This window comes from Pseudonaja textilis, chromosome 10 (genome assembly GCF_049901715.1).
Source record: "Pseudonaja textilis isolate UNSWEBS1 chromosome 10, rPseTex1.2, whole genome shotgun sequence".
NCBI lineage: Eukaryota > Metazoa > Chordata > Lepidosauria > Squamata > Elapidae > Pseudonaja > Pseudonaja textilis.
The window spans coordinates 17,008,488-17,025,907 of NC_141999.1; the positions used below are offsets into that span (position 1 = coordinate 17,008,488).

At 49.1% G+C, this 17,420-nt stretch overlaps 1 protein-coding gene across 1 annotated transcript in view; it reads right to left on the bottom strand.

Annotated features, from left to right (window-relative positions):
• KIRREL2 (kirre like nephrin family adhesion molecule 2) overlaps positions 1 to 15,615 on the bottom strand; it is a 57,750-nt gene extending 42,135 nt beyond the window's left edge. The window contains exon 1 of the mRNA XM_087939904.1: positions 15,026 to 15,615. Within this exon, the coding sequence (XP_087796030.1) occupies positions 15,026 to 15,083 (58 nt within the window). The 5' untranslated portion in view covers positions 15,084 to 15,615. The remainder of the gene's footprint in view (positions 1 to 15,025) is intronic.
• Between the last annotated feature and the right edge of the window lie 1,805 nt (positions 15,616 to 17,420).

Here is a 17,420-nt window from a genome sequence, read left to right on the forward strand (position 1 = left end):
TGGCCCTGCACAGGAGAACGGAGCTGGAAAGCAGGTTAGTGGGGTGGGAGGGAATGTGGATTTTGCAGTATCCTTCCCCTGCCATGCCCACCAAGCCACGCTCACAGAACCAGTAGTAAAAAATTTTGAATCCCACCGCTGCTCCAAGCCCTTCACCATCAGATTTGGTGGGAAAAAGCCAATATGGGCCTTTTCGTCATGGCACTGAAACGTACCAAACTTGACCGCAAGGACACACCTTTGCTATTTATGAGTCCTTTGTGCTGACAGGCTTTGCAGACCCCTGCAGTATATGTTGCCATAGCTTCCTGGCATCAGCTCAGACCTGAAATTAGGTCATTCCCAGAAGCCAACAGATGTTAATTTTGTGCATTTGTCCCCGTAAAGCTGGCTACTTCTCCTCTTTCCCCTCTGCCCTGAGTTACATGGCCTATGAAAATCCTCTAAGCACTTATGTCCAGCCCCTTTGTCCAGCTGTTTAGATCAAGCATGGTTTCTATCAAAATACCAACAATATATTAGTTTATGCCTCCAAAACGGAGTGAAGCAGATATCTATGCAATACCCTGGCATACTTCTAGATGCGTTGGGACTGCAACTCCAGGTGTCTCTCCGCCAACGTGGTGTTGGCATGGTGGAAGGGAACATAAAGTTTCACAATAAACAATTTACAAAGTCTACATTATTATTATTACTATTAATCTTCTCATCACTCCTTATCACCCATCCCCTCCCACTTGTGACTGTATGACTGTAACTTTGTCGCTTGTATCCTTACGACTTATATGGACTGTTTCCTAGTATGATTTGATTGCTTATTGTACCCTATGACTATCATTAAGTGTCGCACCTTATGATTCTCGACTCTTGACAAATGTATCTTTTCTTCTATGTATAGTGAGAGTATTTCCACCAAGACAAATTGCTTATGTGTCTAATAACATTTGGCCAATAAAGAATTCTATTCTAAATAATAATAATAATAATAATAATAATAATAATAATAATAATAATAACAAACAACAACAACAACAACAACAACAACAATAATTTAGAGCAACTACAGGAACGACAAATGGCAGGAGGGATTTCAGATTCCTGTTAGGATCTCCCTTGTCTTGGATTCCTCACAAACTCATGAGGATAATTGCTTGTTTTATTGTAATGTCATCTTCAATACAACTAAAAGTCACCTTCAATACAACCTTCTATTTTAAAGACTAACCAAGTCCAGTTGAATCATAGAGAATTATCAGGATGGAGAACAGGGAGTAGATAGGCACTGACCATTAAGCTGTTAGTAACCAGGTAGTGGAGTTAGCAACTACAAGTCCCTTGTTCACAGTTTTTTCCATGGTAGCAATGAATTTTGGATATTTCTATTGAAACACTAGTATTTTCTTAAGGAGATATAGGCACGCACAAATTATATTACTTTCTGAAAATTCCATGCAGATTTGCAAATGTTCTGTAGCAAGATGTAAATAATCGATCTCTTAGCATGGTTAGGTTTAAATCCGCATTATGAAGCCCATTCCCACCTTCTCAGACTTAAAGAGGCAAGCATAGCTCTCATCATCAGCATCTGGTCTCCAGCAGCTGCATTTGAATTTTGGTCTAGGATGGTGTTTCTCAACCCCAGCAACTTTCAGACATATAGATTTCAACTCCCAGAATTCCCCTATGTTGGCTGGGGAATTCTGGGAATTGGAGTCCACACCTCTGAAAGCTGCTGCAGTTCAGAAACGCTGATCTAGCATTCCTAGCATTTCCGGCAAAACTTTAAAACATTGCTCTGGAAAATAGCATATGGCAGAATTTTCCCTCTTCTCAAATCTTCCCCAAATGTCCATGAAATTTAACCTCAAACAAAAGCACTAACAAATGCCAAAGTTGCATTTGTTAATTTCCCATCTTTCATTTTTCTTTCTTTATTTTAAAAAAAATTACCGAGTCGTATTCTTGGTTCCTGCCCAAACTACCAGTTCTGCCTTTTATGTAGGTCACTGATTGGTGATGTCCCAATTCGTAACATGTAGCAATAGCACTTAGTCTTATATGCTGCTTCACAGCCCTCTCTAAACAGTTTACAGAGTCAGTCTCTTGCCCCACAACAATCTGGGTCCTCATTTTACCCATCACAGAAGGATGGAAGGCTGAGTCAACCTTGAGCCTCTCAGGATCAAACTCTTGGCTGTTGGCAGAGTTAGTTGTGTGGTCCTCCTGAGCTCTGTTTCGCTGGCAGAGGACAGCAGGAGGCCATCGCAGCCAAAACGGAGCCTAGATGAGTGACATCGAACTGGCCACACTCATCCTAGCTATGCCCCTTGCCCCCCACCAAGGTCAAACACAACCGATTCAGTGGTTAGAGTGCAGTAGATTCGAACTGCCAAATTCCAGGTAGCTGGCAGTCAGCAGAAGTAGCCGGCAGTACTCTACTCTAACCACTGCGCCACCACGGCTCTTATATCCATGAGCTCTGCTCCACAAGTCTCACATTTCAATGTCAGAGGCACAACAACCTTATCGTTGAGGAATGGGGACTGAGGGACCTTTTCCCCCTTTAAAAAGTGATTTCTTTAGATCCTAACAAGACCTATCCCACTTATAGGCAGAGCCAAAACCAACGGTAGGTTAGGCCATTTCAGTCTCCTGCCATTATACCTCTAATTAGCATTCAAATCAAACCACAGGTAGAGGAAGCATACTTAACCATCTATCTCTCTACCACTTGATTTCACATCAGGATTGTGTTTGACTGGGGGGGGGGAGAGGGGGGACATGGCTAGTTCGATGTCACTCATCGAGGCTCCGTTTTAGCTGCGACGGCCTCCTGCTGTCCTCTGCCAGCGAAAATGGAGCTTGGGAGGGCCATGCACAGCTTCCCCAAGCTCCGTTTTCACTGGCAGAGGGTTGCAGGAGGCCGTCACAGCCCAAAACAGATCTTGGGAGAGCCGCACGCAGCCCTCCCAAACTCCCTTTTTGCTGGCAGAGGCATCACAGGCTGTTTCCAGGGCAGGCTCACAGCCCAGATCTTAAGCACCTTGCGGCAGGGGTGGGATTCAAATTTCTTAACAACTGGTTCTGTGGGCACGGCCTAATTTGTGGGTGTGGCTTGGTAGTCATGTGACAGGGTGGGTGTGGCTTGCTGACTGGGGGTGACTTGGTGGTTACGTGACTGGCTGGGCGTGGCTTGTATGTAAATATTGTAAATATTTATGTAAATATTGAAAATGGTATTCAGCTTTGTTCGGGCATTTTCCCACATCATTCTAGTTGTGCTTTTAAAGTTGTAGCAACTTTTCGGCAGAATCTCATCTGCCATCATCAGGCTTCTGTATTGTGTTTGTCTGCGAGTCAGACTTTCACAGACATTCACAGACGAACACAATACAGAAGCCTGATGATGGCAGATGAGATTCTGTCGAAACGTTGCTACAACTTTAAAAGCACAACTATAATGATGTGGGCAAATACCCGAACAAAGCTGAATACCATACATGTAAGTACCCGCAAAAACTTAAGAAAACATGCATACATACATATATATATAATATTATATTATATAATATATAATATATATAAGGAACAATTTTTATCCAAAATCAGGCAAAGCAGATTGAGTTGCTTGCAGAACCACAGATTCACTCAGAGATCTACCTTTCTGCAATCTGCTGCCTGAGTCTGCACTGAAAAATAGAAGCTTCAGTCCTAAGGAAGGTTCAGCTCTGCTCTCAGGCCACTTCTCCCCCACCCCCAAACTCCCTGAATACCACCCCTGACTGGGCCTCAGGGAAGCCTCCTGGGTGAAGGCAAAGCAGTACAACAGTGATTTAGCTTAGCTAGAAAGCAGAAATCGGACAGGAGGGGATGGGAGGGGCCAGCTAGTGGCACGATTTGCCGGTTCTCCGAATTGCACAGAATCGTAACAACTGGCTCAACAGACCTGGTCCGAACTGGTAGAATCCCACCCCTGCCTTGCGGGCCAGATTCGGTCCCTGGGCCTTGAGTTCGACCCCCGTGCTCTATCACCTGCTTGCTCTTTCTATTGTGCGGAGTTCCATTCATTACCGAGTACAATTTCTGGTCCTCTAAGGCTACCAGGCACGCAGTACTGATTTTGCGAGCTTCTGCAAAAATCCTGATTCCCAATCTGAACATTCGGCCAAGACATCAAACCCCATACTCTGTGGAATGGCACCCAAGCTCTGGAATCATCAATGCCATCCATGCACAAGGCAACCATCGTGCCCTATCTTTAAAAATGACAAGTTACAACTGTTTCTTTACAACCAAGACACTGAAAAGGTGACTTTACGATGGGCCCGCACACTTAAACAACTGCTGCGGTATCTCTAGAGTTGCGTGATCAAAATCTAGGTGCTTGGAACCGATGTGTATTTACGCTAGTTGCAATGTGTTCTGGGGAGTTCACGTGATCCTCATTTTATGGCCTCCCCAGCTGACTTCCTTGAGCAAAGTGGAAGCCAGTTTCACTTAACGACTATGTGATTCATTTGCAGTGATTCGCTTCATGTCTATGGCGAAAAAGGCGATAAAAATCACTTCAAATTACTGCCTGGCTTAGCAACGGAAATTCTGGCTTCTATGGTAGCCACAAGTCGAGGACTTGCTATAAATGCAACTGTCCTAGTAATATCCCTTTCTTTGTCCTGGACCTGCCTGTTTTTTTGAACTCGATGTTTCTCAACTTTGACAACTCTCAGATGCTGACAACTCCCAGAATTCCCTAGCCAGCTCTGGGAGTTGGTCCACATATCTTAAAGCTGACAAGGTTGTGAGGCACTGCTCTAAAATAATGGGTTGCCCCGGGATAAACCATGTCTTAGGAGCAAGAGTCTCCCCTTATGTCAAATGCTGTCATTAATCCAGTCTGTGTTTATTGGGCCGGACCGGGCTTTTATCCGTCAAACAGATTTCTACAGGTATGTCTGATAAAATCTCTGGATTTGGAAAACAAGGGGAGCTCTGAGGAGAGAGACCCAACCTTTTGAATCCTTCACTCCCTGTGAAATTATGTGCAGCAATCATCCAATCTTTTGGGCTCCTGCCAATCGATCTAGCAGCTATTAAGCATATAATAATTGCAGTTTTTGAAGTCTTCGGCATCTCCACCCCACCCCCCACCTCCCCTCCTCTTGGGAAAATTCAATCTTTCTGTTTCCTGCAACAATTTTACTTGGTAATAATCAATGGCTAGCTTAAAGCATCTCACCAGACGTGTTTAAAAATCAATCCAAATGTTTACCGCCGCAGGAAATTAAGGGGACAGACAATTACTTTGTGACAGAGAACGAGGCTTGGAAAATACACATGCACACACAGCCTCCGAAATAAAGGCTTTATTTGGTCCAGCAGCAACACCTGCTTTATATAGTGTAAATGGACTTAGAACAGCTCCACTTTTCCAGAGAGGAGACAGGTGCTCTCTATTTCCACCCCAAGACTTAACAGTTCATTAGCTTGGGCATCGGTTCCTCTCTGCCGTAATGCCGCACTTCCCGTGCCAGCTGCAGCGATGAAACAAGATCTGAGGATACACACCCAGCTCTGCAACCCAAGTCACCTAAAAAAAAAAGGGGTTTGAGAAGGGCATGCCAGGAAAATCTTGGGGTGAGTGGGAGAAACTCTAACCAGCTACCCTTTGGCCTCTAGCCTAAGGTCAGCTTCTATAGGCCATCCCCTTCTATGGCACCTGCAAACTGTATTCTCAGATCAACATGTTTATGTGGGGACAGATTTTATAATGCTCCCTCTCCAAAGCACTTATATACCAACGTGGAAAGAATGATAGATTTGTTTTTCTTTTTAAAAAGCCAGGGATTATATCATATTTATCATTGTGGCTTGAAAATCGAAGGGACTGCTTTCGATAAAACTCAGTAGCAACATGATTGCCAAGGTCTGATGATGGATATGGCAGAAGGAGGAGGAGGAAGAGGAGGAGGAGGAAAAGAAGGAGGAGGATGAAGAGGAGAAGGAAGAGGAGGAGAAGGAGGAGGAGGAGGAGAAGAAGGAGGAGGAGGAGGAGGAGGAAAAGGAGAAGGAGGAGGAAGAGGAGAAGGAAGAGGAGGAGAAGGAGGAGGAGAAGAAGAAGGAGGAGGAGGAAGAGGAGAAGAGATTATAGGTAGTCCTCAACTTAAAACTGTTCATTTAACAACCGTTCAAAGTTTCAGTAGCATTGAAATAAATGTAATCCTCACATTTACAACCGTTGTAGCATCCCCACAGCCACACAATCAAAATTTAGGGTCACTTCCTGGGATCACCTGATCATCATTTGCGACCTTCAGAGTTGATTTAAAATAAGCAAAGTCAACCGGCAAGGCTGGATTTACTTAAGGACTTCAGTTAACTGCAACAATTCACTTAACAACTGCGGTACCAAAGGTCATAAAATCAGTTGCGACTCATTTACCACCACCCTGCTTAGCAAGAGAAAATCTGGCCCTAATCATGGCTGTAAGTCAAGAACCTCCTGTATTTCCAATTCGCGTTTGGAAGTCAGAGCATTATCTTTTGAACCTCAACTTATAAGCAGTTGGGTGATTTCTAGCTTGCTGTTGTAAGAAGCAAAGAGCTGCTGTAGCCCAGGGGTGTCAAACTGGATTTCTCTGAGGGCCGGATCAGCATTGTAGCTCTCCGTGGGCCGGCCGGAGGGAGAGATGGGACAGATACCTCCTGTAGCACTTTGCTGCAGGGGTGGGATGCTACCGGTTTGGACCGGTTCAGGCGCACCGGTAGCTCCCAAGAGCAGCTGTCATTGAACCAGTTCGGTCTGACTTGCTCCGAAGATCTTCAGTTGGGCCCTCCCACCCGCCTGTGGCTCCTATGTCCTTTTTATCCTCCCAACGGTTCGGCACAGCAGAGCGGATTGCCCTGCTAATCAGCTGAGAGGTGCAGGGGTTTTACTTTAATCTTAGGACACGCACACACGCACGCACGCGCAGCAAAGCGTGCAATTACTGAGCTGGTTGTTATATGCCGGTAGGAGGCCACATGCAGACGCCCAAGTCCCGTTTTGGCTGCCAGAGGCATCACAGGCCAGTCCTTTGCTATTTCCCCCGGACCAAATTTAAGCATCCCATGGTCAGATGTGGCCCATGGGCCTAGTTTCACACCCCTGCTGTAGTAGGCTGTGTGAACTTGGTGACTGCTTTCAGGCATAATATGATGTGTTTAGGTATAGCATGTTATACAGGGGTGGGATTCAAATTTTTTAACAACCGGTTCTGTGGGTGTGGCTTAGGTGGTGGGCGTGGTTTGAGGATCATGTGACTGGGTGGACATGGCTTGGTGGTCATGTTATTGGCTGGGCACGGCCAACTCAATATCACTCACATCGAGGCATGCATCTCCTCGCCTGGCCTCTCATGACGGTGGGGATGCTGCAACAGTCATAAGTGTGAAAAACGGTCATAAGTCACTTGTTTCAGTGCCACTGTAACTTTGAATGGTCACTCCACACAAGCAAAGTACCAGCAAAGGAGGGGAAAAAAACTCCAGAGAAGTTCCAGAGACAGGAAGTCTAGTCCTGCCAAGAATGTAATAAGGGTTAATGAAGAGGCAGTTTCTGTAAGCAACACCAGAATGTTTCCTTCCTGCCTTCCTTACAGGATTATGCCAAGAATTTCTTCTAACAACTGGTTCTCCGAACTGCTTAGAATGTTAACAACAGGTTTTAGCAAATAGGTACAAACTGGTGAATCCCACCCTTGGTGTTATATGAATATGGTAATTATACAGTCTTACTCCAAATTTAGGGTTATGCGTGCTCTTAGTGTATCTGTACTGTCAAATTCTGGATGACTACTATAAAGCCACAATTTTAACTCTATTTTTTTTTGCTGTCACTTAATGACTATTTGGATTTTTCCATCCTCACTTTGATAGCACTGTGTGAGCTCAACCGTTCAGTTTCCCTTATTTCACAAGTTTGCCAATAACAAAGAGTGACAACAAACCTGTGGGCTCCACTTTGGGCAACTATTATCTCGGAGTCCCTAACCAGAGCTAGTTTTAAAGAAGGCCTTGGATCTGGGAGAAGTACAGATGCAATAGGGAACAAGGTTATCTCAAAGGACACCCTTAATTCAAGAAGTTGCTTTGAGTGCAAGAATTGAAAGTCAGTGCCATGTAATGGCCAGAGTACCAAGGTAATTTCTACACTACGGATTTAAAGCATTTTTTTTTTCAAATTTCCCTGTCATTACTCTGCCAAACTAAGCAGTAAATGTGGACAGCTTCTGTATCGCTTCAACAATACTTGGGTGATGCAACGAAGATACTCTAAAAAGGTATTGTAGAAGTGACCTCGGACTATGCGACAATGAGGAAGTGTTAATTTAGCCTTGGGAGCATTGAATCGGCCACCATCTTTCTGCCTCACCAGTTTGTGGTGACCATGAAAGAGGGGTGGGTGAGAGGAACCACATCAGGGGTGGTATTCTACCGGTTTGGCCTGGTTTGGTCGAACCGGTAGCTCAGACGATCATTTGTGAGCTAACTGGTTCTCTCCAATGATCAGCTGCTGGGCCGTTTAACACACAGGAAGAGTTCAGGATTACAGGAGAACGACAATAGGAAACCCTCTGTGCACGCACGCAAAGTGGGCCCACCAAGCCACGCCCACCGAACCAGTGGTAAAACAATTTGAATCCCACCACTGAAGCACATTTAGGTGAAGAAAAGATAGGATCCCCAAATTTAGAGATCAATAAACTGATCCACTCTTGAACCGCTTTCTTTCTTTCTTTCTAGCTTATTTTCATCGCCTCAGCCTAATTTATAGGAGGGGGTGCTGTCTGTTGTGACAGTTGTTAAACTGTCGGCAGTAAGAATTCCCGTGATGATCTGCGATCTGTTCTGCAAGCCACATGGAGGTCTAACAATAGAGCTTGATCTACCTTCTGGCTATCCCTGGTGAAGATAATCTTGAACTTCCTGGAGAAAGGCAAGGGCATAAAATGTAATTAATAAGTACTCTTGGTTTCAGGGGGAAAAAAGCAGCGGGCTGGATAAGATGAAGCTAATTTGTTCTGATCCAGCAGGGGCCTTTTGTCCATCGATTTCCAACTCGATTCATTAGAAACATCTCTTGCAACAGGATTCCAATACTTCTGGCAGGGTATCTAAAGGACGATCTATGGAACCCTCTCACTAAATCTCCCCCGGCCCCCCGATATCTGGAGATCCCAACTCCCAGAGAGAATGTCACCCTAACATTGTTGATGGGAACTTGGGAAGACGTTGGCCCCCATGCCATCTCCTTAGTGGGAGTCAAAGGGACCCAGGGACCTTCCAGGAACCCCCATGCAACCTCTCTCCGCCATGGCTGTGCCAGCTTAGGAGGCTGGGAGCGGATGCAGTGCCACCTCCGGGAACCATGAATTTCTCATTCTCAAAGCTGAGGCGGGCCATGCTGGTTGAATAGCTTCTCTCTGCCATTCAATGATTTGTTATTTGGTTCAGATGAAATGATGCTCTCTCTCTCTCTCTCTCTCTCTGTGTGTGTGTGTGTGTTTTGTGTGTGTGTGTGCAGGGGAAACAATGCGCCCATCATCCCAATGTCAGCTTCCAGAGAGGTGTTAACAAGATCACCTTTGAGTTACTGCTATGCTTAGGGCTTATTTTTAGTTCATTGGTTGCACCGATGATCATTTTTTGTCAGCTCTTCCTACAAGGAGCCTTTTGCAGGGGGTGGGGGGGGGGTTGTCCCCTTTCCTTTCTCCATCATCCCTGGTGTTGCTGGCCAGCTCTCCCCTCCCTTCCCTTCCCTTCCCCTTCCCCCTCCCCAGCCTGTGTCAGTGATAGGCAATGGGGAAGAGTCATTTGCATAGCTTAATACAGGCAAGGCAGGGCATTAGTATTCACATAAATGCACTCCTTGCAACTTTGCCAACTTGAGATCACTGCAAATTTGAGTGGATTTCCACTGAGACAACAGAAGGCACATCCCTTAGGCCAGCTTTTGCTCTTGCCAAATTTCAGTCACACAGCATCTCAATGAGATGGCTGCATTTAAAATTATTTGTATATATGTATCTATAAAGAGAGAGAGAGACACACACACAGAGAGAATAATCCTTTCCTATCATTTGTAAAGCTGGCTGGATTTTACCAGGAAAAATGAGGGGGGGGGTGCGGGGAGGAGAAAGGGGTTGTTTTGCTTTATTTATCTCTCTATCTATCATGGTCTACATTGAGCAAACTAAAGCAAGTGGGGGAGGTCAGCCTACAGGATGGAGGGGGGGGTGGGAATAGGAATGGCTCGACAACAAAACAGTCAGTGTATTTATTTTGTCTTTCTGCCACATGAACAGATTGTGGGGCATCATAGGCACCAGCCCAGGGGTGTCCGTGAGGAGAAGGAAAACGTGCCAAGATGACAAGGCCCAATCCATGCTACCAAAAAGCACCATTCCTTTTCTTCACGTCTACCTAACACAGGCTAAAGCTTTGATGACATTGTGGGGCGGTTTGCCGTTTGGCTTTTTTGGCTCCCTTTCCTGCGACACCCCTGTGCGAGATCCTTTGCAGAGAAGAACTGAGGAGAACTTGAAGATATTTTGTGTGGGGGGTGGGTGGGTGGGAGGGTAAGGACGTGTAGGGGGTAAAATAAAACAGAGAAGGAGAGGAACCAACGTGCCTGATTCTAGGTTACCCAAAGAGTTGAGCTTTTGTGAAATAGCTTTGGGTCCATGCTGCAATTTCATTCGGTCAGGTGAAGATGAAACTCCACCGCTGCATCCTAATCGTGGATGGGTAGGTTTCAAAGGAAATGTGTTATAAGTCTCCCTTGGAATGCATGCAGATGTCCTACTACGTCATTACTCTCTACCTTGGCACCATGAGAGATACTCTGACCTACTACTAGGACCATCTCTGATTCAGTGGCCAAAGTAACCCTAAGCCCGCAGTTCCGCAGATCAACCTTTCCTAACCTGTTTTCTCCAAGCCTTGATATTGTCGAGATTCGAGTTATGAGAATTCCCAAGCTTTGGAATTGCAAACCCCGGCACTTCTGGAGGGCAGCAGAGAAATCCTGGGACACGCCCCACCACCGAATAAGCCTTACTGAAACCTATCCAAACTTCTGAGTAAATAAGTATTTTATCTATCTATCTATATATCTCAGGATGAGATAGGGAAAATATAGCTGACAATGTGGCTTAATTAAAACCATTACGCTAATTTACAGATCGTTTTAATCACAGCTTTTTTTCAGACGAACTCGGCTGAGTCTACTTATAACGCATTAAGTCATGAACTGTGGCTCCAGCCACACCACATGCTAAGACAAGACCAATCAAATGAAATAATTACTGGTTGTTGAGGCCTTCTGGGTAGAATGCAGGCATATCCCTCTACATGTGTGGAGCTAAGAAGATCCTTCAAGGCCAACCAAGAATAACCTACTAGGTCATATTCTCCCTGCTTTAGAATATTTTCCGAATCTTTGCCAAACGGACAAGAGAACCAAGTATACCAGTGCCACGCTCACACCATAGGATATGCCAGGTACATTAAAAACAGGGGGTGCTGTATTTGCACAATGCCCCAAACTTAAGATTTGTTTACTTGTTGGTGTTGATTAGCTTAGTGTGATACACGAACACAGTTTAGATGACCGTTCAACTTATTCTCCAAATTCAGAAAATGGATTAACCCAGTAATTAGATTTAATGTGTCATGTGAACTCGGTATGTTCCTTGCGGGGGGGGGAGAGGGGGCTGTGTGTCAAGCTGGCAAGAAAAGTCTGAAGAACACCACTGGAGAAGAACAACAGGCGGTCAAGTGAATCTCACGGCACAGATTCAATTGGCAGGTGATTCCCAGCGACCAAAGTAGACCACTTCCTTCATTAGTGGCCTTTGCGGTCTCCTGCCAAACCCGAAAGTGAACTCTGGAAAACGGGTAAGGTAAACATCATCACCAGCATGTGCTTAACAACCAAAGGAGGGTGCCATTTACTAGGCAGGCTTTTTGGAGGACACAGACCTCTTTGCGGGTCCAAAAAGCACACATCCAACTGCGTAATAATCCACTTTGTAAGTGCAGAACTTGGAAGAGGTGACACCCTTTGGAAATCAGCCTCCATTCCTCCCTTCTCTCCCCCCCCCCCAAAAAAATCAGGGCCCTGTTAGGCTACCCTATTCCGGAGGCTGCCTCTAGTTGTTGCTCCAGAGATATTATCATTAAAGAATCGTCCCCTCCCTTGGCTGCTTCTCCCTCCCCTTGTTCCAGCGGGTCGCAGGCACCCCAGGATAAGAGAGCACCACGGCCACTCAGCAAGCATTAGTGTTACTGCAAAGGAACTTGTAGCCACAGGGCAGCCACAGCAAGCCAGGCGTGTAAGTGTGAACTCTGTCCTCCTTTCCCCACACATCCTGACCCCCCCCTTAACTCTTTCCGGGGTGGGGTGGGGGTGTCATTTTTCTACACTCCCATCTCTGTCACTAAGGCATCTGACAGCAGAGTTACCGGGGTACCCAGCCTAGGGAAAAAGGAAAAACGACGGGGTTCAGTTTTTCTCCCCTCCGTGCCGCTTGCTTTCTCTGTCCTGCTTAAAAGGGCTGCTGCGCCTTTAAGAGTTGCAGTCCGCATGACAGGGAGAAGTTTAGCAGGTGCACCTTTGGTGGTGGCTGCACTGCGACTGGACAAGCCCCTTTTTGGAGGTCTCTCTTCTCCTCCGAGGAGGGATCACTCCCCCACCCACCCGGCTCCTCCCTGGGCTCCTCTGCCAGGCTGACCCTGCGGGGTGGGGGTGGGGGCAGCCTTGGCATGCACGCCGGCTGCAAGCAAGGGGAGAAGGCAGCCTTGTCTGTATAGGAGAGAGAAGGCAGCTCTCTGACCCCCCCCCACCCATCCGCCAGGCCCCTTGGGCTGCAGTTCAGAGTCACTATTGTTCTCTCTTAACCCAGTTGCAATCAAGGGGACAGGCGGAGGTTTGCAACAGAGCTTCCCAAAATGAGCACATTGTGGGTCAGTAGCCCCCAAAAAAGGGGGCCGAGAACCTATTTTGCATCCTCCTCTACAGCCAGAGGAGAGCAACTCAGGCAGGATTCTGCTCCCGTGTTGCACAGGCATCCATCCAGCCCACCTACGGGACTCATCCCATGTCAAGGCAGACCAACGAGAGCGGCATTGGCATATGGAGGGAGGCTGCCTGCCTCCCCCCTCCTCTCCCCCCTCCTCTCCCCATGGCTCTGGGTTCGGATCAGCTGAAGAATATATAAAGAGTATGGCCTCTGGGCATGTGCAGAGTGCACTTCGCCCCCCCACGGATGGTGCAATGGCAAACAAAGGGCTAATTTTTCAAGGGTCGGAAGGGGAGGCTGATAGGATTGCTAAGAACATTGCCCCCCCCCTCCCCCCCCGGGGATTCCCAGGCTGGAGGCAACCTGGACTGGGAGGTTTGTGTGTGTGTGTGTGTGGGGGGGGGGGGAACGGGTCTGTATCCCAACACATGGGGGGGGGCACAAGGTTGGAGAAGGCTGCTCTACACCTTGATGCCCTGGTTTGGGTGTGGGGGTGTGTGTGTGTGGGGGTGTTTAAGGCCTTTGAAGCAGAGTGTGCTTGGGGGGGGGGTGGCAAGAGAGAGAAAGAGTTATGGGACCCGTAGCTCAATGTCAACATCTTCCCTTCCAGGAAAGAGTGAGGCTTCATCGGGCTCTCTCAGAGGAGCCCCCACCACCACCACCACTTCCTCCTCCCCGCCCCATCTGCAGATTTCTAAGGGGGAAAAGAGCCTGGCAAGCGATTCAAACGGCCCCGGAATGACAACGCGGTGTGTGTGGGGGGGGGGGGAACCCCAAACTACAGATGGGGTGGGGGCTGGCAAAGAGGCGGCTGGGGAAGGGCGCGCCGGAGCTGCGACTGCCTTCGAGGTAGCGTCTTCAAGGTTAACCGCGAGGGGGAGTCCATCCGAGAGAGGGAGGGAGAGGGAGGGAGGGAGGCCACGAGCTCAACCCTGACCCATGCACGCCCCCCTCCCCACCCCAAGACTTTCCCCTCTCCCCCCGGCTAAACTGAGTTAGACCCCCGCCTCAGTCTCCTCTTCACCTGCAGAGCTTTTGCAGGAGGCGAATTCTGCGCGCCCCCTCCCCTTCTCTTACCCCAAGCCCCTCTTCTGCGGAGATGAAACTCCCATCTACGAGGGTGGGTGGGGAGTAGAGGGGGGGGTGGAGGGTTGGGTGGGGGTGGGAGAAGGGAAAGAAGACCTCCTTTCTCCGGGCTGCGGGAGGAAAGAGAGAAAAAAAAACCACAGCTCCTCTCTCTTGCAGTGGCTGGCGCGGAAAGCCCACCGCGTCCTCCTCCCTCCTTCCACGCTCGCGAGGGAGGGAAGCACGCCGTACCTCGAGCGAGTTTTTTTTTCCCTCAAGGTCACCCGTACAGTACATGCATACTCAAGGCTGGCAGGCGTAATTTGGGATGGAACACCCCCCCCCCCATTCTCCTACCCAATCCCCACCCCCTCGGTCGGTCCATCCCTCCCTCCCTCCCTCCCCAAAGGAAGGATGCCAGGATGCTCCTGACTCCCCGATTCCGCCCCCCCCACCACACTTTGGCTCTAACCACTGGACCGCACCGTTCGGGAGCCTTAGCCACAACAATTTTCCTTTGGGAGGTTCTCTCTCTTGAGCCCACCCCCCCCCCCTTCCTCTCCCTTGCAGCGGACCCTCCCCTGCGATCCTCCCCCCCCACCCCCACTTTAAAGTCCTTGCAACCGAGCCATTAAAAAAAAACTAAAAAAAACAACTATTCCTTTCCTAGAACAACTTGCACCGTGCTAGGTACTTTCAGGTAACCAACAGGACGCAGGAACGAATCGCGGGAGGAAGAGGAGGAGGTGGTTTGTGGGGGGGGTCTCCGCCCTGGCTCCTAACCCCCGAAGGGAGGGGGTTGTCGTCCCCACCCACTCTTCCCGCTCCCTCCCCCCCCCGAGGAACTTCTCGGCTCGCCCCAAAGCAACAAGAAGCCCGAGCAACAGCCCGTACGGTACCTGCGTGCGCTAAGTAGCTCAGGGCGACGGTCCAAGGAAGCCAAATCGCCGGCTTCATGATGCGGGGGGACGGAGGGAGGGAGGAAGCGGGTTAAGGGCGCCGGTCGGTGAGGGCGTGTGTTGCGGGCTGGGACGGGGGGCTCGCTGCGGGAGCCCTTCCTCCGCTTTCCCCGGCCGCCTTCGCCCTGCTTCCCCAAAGGTTGGCTTCCAAAGTCCTCTGCCCGGCGGGGCTGGGTTGTTGGAGGGGGTTGGTGGTGGTTGCCCCCCCCCTCCAAACAGTCCTTTGCAAGTCCCAATGCGAAGATCCCGCTTCTGTACTCTTGACCTTGAAGTCCGGGCTGGTGGGAAAAGCCCAAAGTGAAGCGCAGCTCAACCGAGGGCAGCAGCAGCAGAAAAAAAAAAAAAAGGAAAAAAGGGAAGAAAAAAAAGACACCCCGGCAAAAAAATAAAAAAGGTGTGTGTGTGTGGGGGGTTTGAAAGCGGCCGAGAGTCCCAAAGAACCAACCTCCGGGCTGGGCACCTCCTTTCCCCCCTCCCCGATGCCCGGGACCCTCCAAGCGGCTCCCCAGCTACTTGGCACAACTGTCGCCCTCCACCTCCAGGGAGCTCGTGCTCATTCAGCAGGGCAGAGGGTGACCACGCCCATCCCGGCTCCGGATTGGCTGCTCGGGAGGCTGCACTCATTGCGGGCTGCGAGAGGAGGCGGGGGGGGGGGAGGGGAAGAGGGGCGGGGGTTGGGGTGGGGGGCGCTGAATCGCACGCTCGCAAACCTCGAAAGCCGCCGGCCAGCGGGGGCTACCCGCGGCCGGAGCGGCTCGTCCGCTTCTCCGCTTTCTTTCGCCCAGGCTAGAATCCGTGGAGGGAAGGGGCTGTGTGAAGAAAGAAGCACTCGTCGCTTGCAGAAGAGCGTGCGTGGTGGGGTTGGGTGTGCGCTCGCAAGGCTGTTGGGGCGGGGTGGGCGGGGTGGGGTGGGAGGTAGACCGCCGGGGTTCAGTGGCCGTGTCCCTTTTGGGCCCGCCAATTCGCTTCCTTAAAACGGTCCGGTTTGCAAAACGCCAAACTTAATCCCGGGCCGGTCCATCATCCCCCTAAAACCAGCACGAGGTTGCAACCTTCGGGGCAGAGGGGCGGGGCGCTGCTGTGGATCGCGATTCGCTAGTTAATTTGCTCCGGCTTTTGAGCAGGGGGTTGGACTAGATGACCTCTAGGGCCCCTGGGATTCTATGTTCTAATAGGAAAGAAAGGAAGGAAGGAAAAAAAGAATCAGGAAAGGTGGCATCTTTAGGATCTGCAATCATGAGTGGCTAAGCGCCCTAGGGGGACTTTTATGAATGGGGAAGAAATAAGGGGGAGGGGCTTTTGCTGCTTGCCCTCAGCCTGCCGGATCTCTTGGAAGGGGGGGTGGGGGGTGAAAGTTGGCCCAAATCCTATAATGCCCCGTTGACCGGACATTCCGCCTTTCCACCTCGCTACCTTTTTCCACTTGCTTCTGCCTCAATGGCTCTTTTGTTGAAACCCGCTGTGTGTGTGTCTCTCCCCCCCCCCCCGCCCCCCCAACCTCCAGGCTTCCGCTTCTACCGTAGTTTCTAGCGCCGGACTCCTGCGCGCTGCAAAATGTGGAAGTTGCATTATTTATTTGGGGCACTGGAGCTGGGAGACTCTTCTTGACCCGCTTCGCAGGGAAAGAAGAGCAAGAAAAAGAATATATATATATATATTTCTCCCTAAGCTCCGGGAAGAATCGGGCTGCATCACAACTTGATGCAACCACCACAATCCCACTCAGCAGCAAGGCGCTTTCTTGACCGTGGGAGGAGGGGTGGTTGCTTGCTTCCCCATTTGCATGCATCTGATTTTGCACCTCCTTTACTTCGGTATCCTGTGAGAAGCTAAATTACCTGCAGAGCCAGTTCGCATTGCTACCTTGGTTGCCTAATTAATACAAATATGCGCATCTCCTCTTTGAATCGCTTAAGGATGGAGAAGTCAGTGTCAACAAGGTGCAGTTGTCTTCTGAGGGAATGTTTTTTGGGGACTTTGGGGCAGCTCTTGGATCTCCTGGTGGCTCTCCTTTCAAGTATTAGATTGGATTCCCCTTAACTTTTCAAGATCAGTCAAGGTCAAGGCTCAAGATTTTAACCTCTCTCCCACCTGTGGTTTTATTTCTCCTCACGTACCCAGTGAATTCATACAGCAACTGCAATCTATTCCTGATCTCTGGGGATTTGAGAAAGGAGCATTCTGGGAGGAGAGCCATGTGATCTCTAAACCGGATATATTTAGGGCTTTAAAGCAGTGGTCGCCACTGGTGGTCTGCGAGAAAAATTTGGTGGTCTGTAGAGAAATGTCCCCCCACCCAAAAGCACTCCCCCCAAAGCAATTAATCCAGGCTGTG